This window comes from Heptranchias perlo, chromosome 8, assembly GCF_035084215.1.
Source record: "Heptranchias perlo isolate sHepPer1 chromosome 8, sHepPer1.hap1, whole genome shotgun sequence".
Lineage (NCBI taxonomy): Eukaryota > Metazoa > Chordata > Chondrichthyes > Hexanchiformes > Hexanchidae > Heptranchias > Heptranchias perlo.
The window spans coordinates 42221159-42230670 of record NC_090332.1 but is presented as its reverse complement, the minus strand read 5'-3'; the positions used below and the strand labels follow the sequence as shown (position 1 = coordinate 42230670).

Below are 9512 nucleotides of genomic sequence, written 5' to 3'. Positions count from 1 at the left end.
CACTGCGAGAGAAAGGCTGCTGGATGCTGGTTCCTCTGGGACAGCTGCTTCCATGAGACTGGGAATCACCACAGGTCTCCAAGGCTCCATTGAAAGCTTCCCAGCCACCCACCTCTCAACTCATCTGATTCAGGGAGCACCTCACAGACGTAGTAGATTAGGAGCAACAGCAAGTAGGGCAGCTGGCACAAAGGTGATCACATGGAGTTATGAATTCATTTCTGTGTATACTTGCAAACTGTTGGAAGATGGCGGAAGAAATGTAGACTTCTGTCTTATGCGTTTTTTGGCCTCTTCCCCAAACTGTCCCCCAAATCCCGAATAGGCTCGTTTAAATAAATTATGGTGGGTAAGTGGCGCTGGCACTTGAATTTCTTGCTTTACCATTCACAAAGCACTTGGGATAAGTTAGACTCAGAATTATAAGGCACTGCTGTTGCCAGCATCAGCTGAGAAAGGCAGAAGTGAGGAATTTGAGATACTGAAGAGTATGGAGAGTTTCAGTAGCAATTTCTGTAGCCAGGAATGACTTTTTGTAGTGATTTTTTTTGATATTCTGGCCTGGGATTGTTTCTGACTGCTTTTGACAGTGTGAGACTACCGAGGGATTTTAACCCCTCACCTGCCACCCACAGTGAGGGCTTCTTGGTAGCAGGTATGGCATTCCTTATGGGAATATCCTTGTATGCAATTATCATGGAGGAGGAGCAGCAGCATGGGTTGGAGCAAAGGAGCATCAGGCAGCATTTAAGGATGATGAACCACCAAATATTATTCCCCCCCCCCCACCTTCTGAGATAAACAAGCAACACAGGTTATATGAGGTCCTTCGTGAGGAGATGTGTACAAGAAGAATGCACTTCGCCACAGAGGCAAGTGAGCAGTTTTGCTACCTACTTTATGAGAACCTGCAACCATGGCCATCTGCAAACACAGCATCTTTCTGGGTTATGAAGGTGACAACCGCACTCAACTTTTAAGGTACAGGCTCATTTCAGGCAGCCATGGGGAACCCCTTTAAAATCAGCCAGGTTGCAGTACAGGCATGCAGTCATCAGGAAAATGATGCAGATTTTACCAGTTTTTTTACTCCTCCAATTTTTCCCTCTAATTTTCTCTCCTTACATCCTTCTCTTCTAATCCAAGCTAAGGTACAATTTAACAGGCATCAGCAGCCCCTCAGTACTTCACCTGCTCTTTGTGTGTCAGCCTGGGCAATGATTGCTCGGAGAGCTATTTAATTTTGAGGTTAATCAGATCCTAATCCTCCCCTGTCCTTATCCAAGTTTTGCATCCCTGTAGGTACTATATTTCAGTGATTAGTGTGACTTTAATCTAAGGGCCCTGCTGTTATTCTCTCAATGAAAGAACAGCCTGTTGGCAGAATTTCTATATTCAAGGTTGCTTTCAAAAAACTTATACAATTATATTTTAAAGGAAAATAAATTGATGTTAAAATAAACATTATAACAAAATACTTTTCAGAATTCATGGAAATCACTTCACAACTGAGAACAGATAAGAAAAGATTTGCATGACTGGAACCACTCTATAATTAGTGCATTTGTTTAGTTCATATTTAGGTTGGTAAATTCCTCCGAGCTGCTTCGTTCCAATGGCGTTACTTTGCCGGAAGTGCAGTGGAAACCTGGTTATGCACGTAAATGGGGTTTCTGCTGCACTTCCAGCAAAGCAACCCCAACGGCTCTGAGAAATTTCCTGGCCTTAAAGTTAAAATTTACATCTAATTTTTATCATTTTTATTATTTACCTAATGCATGATATAAACAGAGTACATGAGGAGGAGTACTGGAGTACAATTTATATTACATTTCTGCTAACCATAACTTACTCGTGATTTCAATACTCATGAATTATCAGTCAACACACTTGTGAGATATAAATCATATTCCATAACTCATCATGTATTTTCTGTGTCAGCATTACATATAATGAAAAGTAAAATTAGTCCTTTGTTATGAGGATGTCAAGCAAATTCCAAAATGACTTCATTGCTATCTGTACAAATGCCTATGGCCCCCAAACTACCAAAACACAGAATAATTTATTGATGTGTTCTAATGTGTTTTACTTCCATTTTATTTTTCACAAAATTCAAATAAGGATAATTGCTTGGTAACCACAAGTGATTTCCTCGGTAACGTTGCCAAGTTGATTATTGTCAGCAATTGTTGCATTCCAAAACAGAACACAGATAGTGCATAACCTAAATTAAATTAACATGTTGTAGAAGTGAAATTCTATGATTCTATAGGCAATTGGGACTAGCTTAGTGGTATAAACTGGGCGACATGGACATGTTGGGCCGAAGGGCCTGTTTCCATGTTGTAACTTCTATGATTCTATGATTCTATGTACCATTTGTATCAAGACCTGTGAATCATTTTACTTTTCAGCTTGTATATTGACCAATTTTGATATTTAGCAAATATATATTACATCTTAACTGTAGGCTGAATCACACTGGTTCAGTAAAAATTACTAATATTATTCTCACATCACATTTATCCTAAAGTCTTATTTTTATTTTTTAGTTGAGGAGAGAGGCTTTTACGTATCTCTATCTACTCTCTTGGGCAAATCTTTACTTAGACCTAGCAGATCCATCGTCATGGGCTTCCCAATGGGGATTCCAATCTCTATATAATTGTTGGAGGACACCAAGAGCAGGAAGATAAGGATTGTAGGGAAGTACACCTCATAAGACATCATAGGAGAAAGATAAGACCCAGCAGCAAATGTGTACTGACCTCGCCACTCCTTTCAGGATGTCACTCAAAGATCTGTTTAAGGAGGGTAATTTTCACCACAGGAGCTTTCGATGAGCTTTGTGTCCTGTTAAGTGTCAGCTTAGCTCAGTGGTCACACCTTTGCCTCTGAATTTGTCTCTGGGCATAAGTCCTACCCCAGCACATAATGTAAACTGAAACTTTATTTCTGAGGTAGTGCTGCAGTGTTGGAGTGCTGTTTTTCGGATGAGATGTTAAACTGATATGTCTGTTCAGGTGGACATAAAAGATCTCATGGCATTATTTGAAGAAGAGCAGAAGATTTCTTCTGATGTCCAGGCCAACATTTACCTCTTAGCCTACACCACAAAAACCCGATTAGCTGGTCAATCATTCCATTGCTTTTTGTGGGACCTTACTCTGTGTAAATTGGCTGCTGCATTTGCCTACATAGTAACAGTACTGCATTTCAAAAGTAAATAATTGGCTGTGAAGCACATTGGGACATTCTGATGATGTGAAAGGCAATACGTAAATGCCAGATCTATCTTTGTTGCAGCCTGACCTGCAACCCACCACCACCACTAAGACAGCACGTAAACTGCCCTTGTAAAGGTAACAACTGCAATTACCTTTTTTGATACAGATTCTTTTCAGAGTGCTACAGAGAATTTTTCTAATGCTATCTATTGCTGTATACAATTGCCCACAACAACAACATGAGAGGGTCTCAAGTTTTTATAATGTTGCAGGCTTCTCCAGAGTGCAAGGGGCAATAGATAGCACCCATATTGCCATCCAGGCCCCAACTCTTCATCGTGAGTTATCTGATTGGTTCCTGTGGGATAAGGGTAATACTCTTCTCCCATGGCTCATGACAACTTTCTACATGCCCACAACATCTGCAGGGGAGAGTTATAATGATGTCCATATTTATAATGGAAAATACTTATGTAAACTTGTCCCAATACAATTTCTCTCTCCCTCTAGTGGAATATTTCAGCACCGCAACTGGTGGGAGGTCACATCTGTGGGCGACAATTCATGCATAAGCCCATAAGGAGCTTTTAAAACGTAAAAAGAAAACTTATCCGAGCCTCGTGTGAAAATCCATGAAGAAGATCAAAGAATTTCTTTCTTCCTGTTAACTGTTCTTTATGGTGGAGTTGTGAGAGTTACAAAATTCTGGTTCCTACCTTGGCAAGAAGTGTTAAAATGAGAGAAAGAATCCATTGTCATGCATGCTATGTCTCCACTGCAATGGAATCTTTATTTTAGCTTACTCATTTATAACACAATGGTTCATGCCAAAACGATGACCATTTCTAGGCATTGATATTGGCAACTTTACCAAACCCTTTGGTCACCAGCCTGCCTTTTTTTTTGTAGTGACTCCAGCTTTGTCCACTCTCATCCATCAAGCTTTTTCAGTGCGAAATGCTATGCCAGTTGTTGCACTTCATTTGCAGCAAAATGAGAACACTGGGACCACTTGAAAATCTCGCTCAGCACAATATGTATTACCAGAAAGCCCAAGATCAAACTTGGCTTGTCTTGTTTTTCTTACATTTCTATATCAAGCAAAACACATAAAGAACAGTAGAACAAAATAGAAAGTCAATAAATAAGTAATATAAGAAAGGTCAGAGACAAGAAAAAGTTATTTAACCCATTAAAGTTCATCCCTCAAGTACTCTCCAGTCTCAGCTCTAATTGTATTCTGAATAACCTGAATGGAAATTTTCCAATGGGCAGTGGTACTTGCACCAAATTCCTGACACTATCTTAAGGCAGGTGTTAACATATTTAGTTTATATTCATTCTTATTCGTATTTCACAAAAATGTAAGAAAACTGAAGGATGATAAAAAAACAATTTTGTCTATCAAAGTTCATACTGTTTAAGTACATTAACTCCCTCATCATGGCATCTGCTTATAGTTTGAATACCTCAATGGTGTTGCCTCTATTATCTTCTTTATTAAATTAGTCCAAACATTTTCACTCTCTGAGGAACATTTCCCTTGGTATCTGTTTTAGATTTACTTTTCACAAATTGTTACTAGTGTCCTCTGGTCCTACTTTCTTGGCATATTTTAAAGTAATATAGGTTGGGTACTTTAATGAGGTTCCCTTTAATCTCAATGGTCTGGCAATTTTAGAGGTGAGTTTGCTGAACATCATGTGCGTGAATTATTTTTCTAGGGGATCCAGGGGCATGCTGCCCCTTCTCCCAGAAAATTTTGATTTTTGACACGGCATGTGGTGTATTTTCCAGTGGAGCACTATAATAGGTGGTGGAAAGGCATGTTTAGGTACCCAGGAGAAGCACGGTGTTAAGAAAATGTAGGTTGATTGTGTGCACTTTGGAATTCACTGTACTATTGTAATTAATTATTCAACAAATAATTATTCAACTCTTAAAACTGAAAAGAACTGTTGGATACAGGACCCACAATAGATTGAGAAAGAGAATTCCACACTGACATAGCTTCACAAGAACAGATGAATCATAAATTGATGCTCTTGCTGCACATCTTCAGGGTGAGCCATCGTTAATGCATGTCCAGCTATTCACTGTGAGCTCTGAGTGTATCACATCAGTACTGACGCTATTTGAGGATGTAACACCTGGGCCAACTTGGGTGCAGCACTGAGTTGCATCCAGTGGAGAAACCCAAAAGTAGATAATATTTGCCCATGTACTAATGGTTAAACTTGATATCTGCACAAAACTGGACATTCATCAACTCTTTTGCGCTCTGTCAAGCAAAGCCAAAAGTGCTTTGTAATTCTACCATGAGGATAGCCAGCATCCACTTATTTCCTCCCCTTCTCAGTATAATGTGTACCATTTGCCCCAGGGAACTTGTCATCCTTAAGTTCCCCTCATTTGTTAAGCACTCTATCACAATGACTTCAAAATGCTGTAGGATACTGGGTGTACTACATAAATTAAATGGCAAGTTATTATCCGCTCAGGTGAACAATTTGGAAAATATATATTGGACCCGAAATTCAGTGGACCCTTTTAAAGGCGGAAGTGCAGCAGCGCGCCAGACCTTTGACCTGGTTCCAAATTATAGGGATATGGTGACTTGCATACTTGCGGTGGGCATCCCATGCCTGTAGAGGCACAACAGTGCTGTTGAAAAATCGGAGCAGCACTCTGCCATTCTCAAGGGAAAGCCCAAAACCCTTATCAAGAGCTTACATTTAAATAGTGTCAGGACATCCCAAAGTTCATCACAGCCAATTAAGTACTTTTAAAATACTGCTGTGTAATGTGGGTAAATGTTATCAGGCCAAACATTGAAGTCAAAAAATAAACTAGATTCCCCTTAGGGAATATTTGGGCAGCATTCAGATCCCCTCAGGCATTAACATCTTTGGAGCCTTTAGAAGGCCCACAATGGAACCCATTTCTACTCTCAACTGGCATGAGGTCCACTGGGCCTAACAGTTCCCTCCCTCCTTTTTCTCTATAGCCTTTGTATATTTTGTTTTGTATTTCTCTTTATATTCCCCTTTTAATTAGTCTATTCATCCAATTTGAAGAATGTTTATTTACCTTCCACTTATTTTGCTCAGATATGCACTTATGTATTTGGCATATTCAACATTTTAAACTACAAATTTGACACTTTTCATCACTGAGATTTTTCTTGTCTCATATTGTTATTTGTGCATTTCATCTTTTTAGATTCAACTTTTTTTCTTTGCATGCACTTTACATTTTTCCATTACTGCTGTACTTTATGATTCAATGTGTTTCTGGCACTCTCAGATGAAGTGTACATGACTGATCTACCACTAGCACTCTCACCAAACTATTTTGACATCATCATCTATGTGCTGCCATAATACAGGAGTGAAATCATTTGTCTCACAATGGCCACTAGATGGGAGTCTGTGTGCTTGTTTTGAAATTATAACAGAACGAACTTATATGGTATGTAAAGAACACACACTGGGCAATTGTTGCTGTGTGTTAAATACAGCACTGGGGAACCTACTGCTGTTTGTGAGCTATTAGACCTGGTATCACTCTGTAGTGTTCTTTCTATATGTTATTCTTATCCAACATGCATCCTCTGTAATATCTTTTTTCTCTCTGTAATGTATTCACTTAGCAATTTTCAACACCCCTATCCTTTTCCTACGCCAAGCTATCTGACTTGATCTATTTTTCTAAACATTTTTATATTTTGATAATGCACAAGATTAGTTTCTTCTATTTACGTTTTTTACTCCAACACCAACAGTTCACCTGTAAACCACACTCGTTTTGCAGAAAAAAACAGCGACCCAGTCAGAGATTGCCATCCCATTGAAATGAATGACATTGGGAATATTTTGCTACAGTAAGATACACACATATAGTTTCACCAAATAATCATGAGGTATATAGTGGGAAATAAGTACGGTATTATGGATCACCAGTAACAGCACTACAAAGATACCCCAAGGTCTACCCCTTGTCACGCTCATGTTTTATTGATTGAAATATCCTTATTTCCCTCCGCTTTTTAAAAAAATGCTCAATCATCATTGTAAATAAGAACGCTGACCCAGGAGCTTGCGCCGCTTGTCAGAAAGTCTTCAAGCTGCAGGTGCCCTGACAAATAACGTGAGCTCACCCCGCATTTATTTGTGTTTTATTGTTTTATTATTCATTGCTTGGATGACCCCCTCGGACACGTCAGCCAAAGGTTCCCGTAGTAAATCACCCGCACGCTGTGCTCCTGTTGTTTTTGGCTCTCAGACTCTAAGCGCTGTGCAAACAGAGGCCGTTTCAGAGCTGCTAACACCGGCCTGAGCCCTTTAACAATCTTCTGAAAACTTGCCCATTCACATAAATTGTCGCATAATTTTTGTTTCATTCTGGTTCGTCTAATTCTAAGAAACACGCTTCTGTAGATCATGACAACGGCCTTCAAAGTTTATGTGTTATATGTACTAGCTTGAAAATGCCACACAAGCTGGAAATTGTTTTTTCAAATAAATCGTGTTTATATTTTTTACCAAATGACGAAATCCTTCGTTTATATTTGGAGAAGCATTTTACTTTGCATTAGCTGCTCTATTCCTTAAAAAACCCGCTAGTAAGTAACTGTTAGCTGCAATCCCATATGGCTGTGGTATGACTGAACATTGACAATCCCGCCTGCTTTTGCTACACGGCCGCAACAGGGAGCCACACCTGACCGTGCTGCAGTTGTAGTGATACTCCCGTCTAACTGTTCCTGAAGGGTTTGTTGTCCGCTCTTCTGTTATTAATTCAGGGATTGTGGTTAGCCTGTGAACCTGCAGAGGGAGCAACACCACTGTCGCACAAGAACCTCCTCACAAACCACTGCAACTCACACACTCAACACTGCTCTTCCAGCAAGTGATTTTAAAAAACCAGCCAAAAGTCGACCAGGAGAATTTTTAAAAGTTGTGAAGATCTGTTGTTCTTTAAAGGTAACGTCAATATATTTATATACCGCTTATATAAATAAAACTTAAATTCTGGGTGACAATTTTGTACCTCACCATGTACAACTGCTTTCCAGCTTTATTCTTGTTCATTTTCATTTTAGACTATCTGGTAACTTCTTAATGTGATGTACTTTGAACTATTGTAATAGGTTTTCATGTGCACAGGTTTAAAAAAGTATGTAATTGAATAAGATAACCAATATATGTTGAAAATGAAGTGTTTAGAGATGGAGGGAAATTTTCTTATGTTTTGAAACCACCATCAAGTCATTACCTACATTAAGTTAATTCATGAAAATACTTAATGCAATATAAATTAATAGATATACTTAATTTGAAAACATATGTAGAAGGATCTATAAACCATAAATACTTCTTTCTCCTCGCAATGCGCTGTTGCTTGTCAAGACTTGTAAAAATATTGTTAGATTAAACTTGAACTCATTCCAACAGACCAGTGTAAAACAGCCCTTTATGTTCACCATGTATTTCTCGAATGATAAATGTAAATTCATTAAAAGGCGCTGTGAGCTTTTTTTGTTAAAGATTACATGTTATTATTATTCAGATTCAAGATGTTGCAATGGTGTCTGCTGGTCGCATTTATTTTGCGTAGCATAACCTCACAGGAAACCGATGAAACCATCACATATACGGTAAGATGCCTCCAAGAACTGGGCACGTCAATAGCTCAGGACCACATAAGATTTTATTAAAAAGGAATCAACAATAATTCTTCAGTGACAAAACATAAATGTGTGATGTGATCAACCCTAAATACTATTGTTCTAGTGTGTTCATCTGCAATGGTATATTTATTTAGTTGTTTATAGTTAAAGAAAGATACACTTTTTTTTACAACTAACAGTTGCTTCTCACTGAAAACATTGTTAGATTAGTCACTAGCATTCTCTTATTTTTGGATTTTTCATGTTATATTGCATAATATTGTTATTTACTTATTAAAGCAAAAACAGTGCTGCACTTTGAAACCCCCTTTGTCCTTATGTTCTTGCAGCAGTGTACAGATGGTTATCAATGGGATCCTGAAAGGCAACAGTGCAGAGGTGAGACAGCAAAATTGGGTAGAGATCTTCCTTCTCTACATTTTCCTACTTCTACCTTTGCTTATTTGACTTTTTTCTTTCTTAATTAATTTTTCTTCTGTATTTTGACATTTTACAGTGAAGACATCAGAATTAATTGTTTCACATTGACTTACATAAAATTTCAGTTATATTTTAGAATTAGCAATTGTAAACCTTCTTTAATGAATGCA

General features: G+C 38.4%; 1 protein-coding gene across 2 annotated transcripts in view; it reads left to right on the top strand.

The window, feature by feature from the left end:
• The first annotated feature begins 8064 nt into the window (after positions 1–8064).
• Positions 8065–9512, top strand: part of LOC137324583 (EGF-containing fibulin-like extracellular matrix protein 1) — a 95852-nt gene continuing 94404 nt past the window's right edge. Inside the window, exons 1-3 of one of the 2 annotated variants that reach the window (XM_067989031.1) lie at positions 8065–8215; positions 8802–8889; positions 9252–9300. In XM_067989031.1, coding sequence (XP_067845132.1) covers positions 8809–8889; positions 9252–9300 — 130 coding nt within the window. In that variant the 5' untranslated portion in view covers positions 8065–8215; positions 8802–8808. The remainder of the gene's footprint in view (positions 8216–8801; positions 8890–9251; positions 9301–9512) is intronic. The other variant, XM_067989033.1, reaches the window with a different exon arrangement.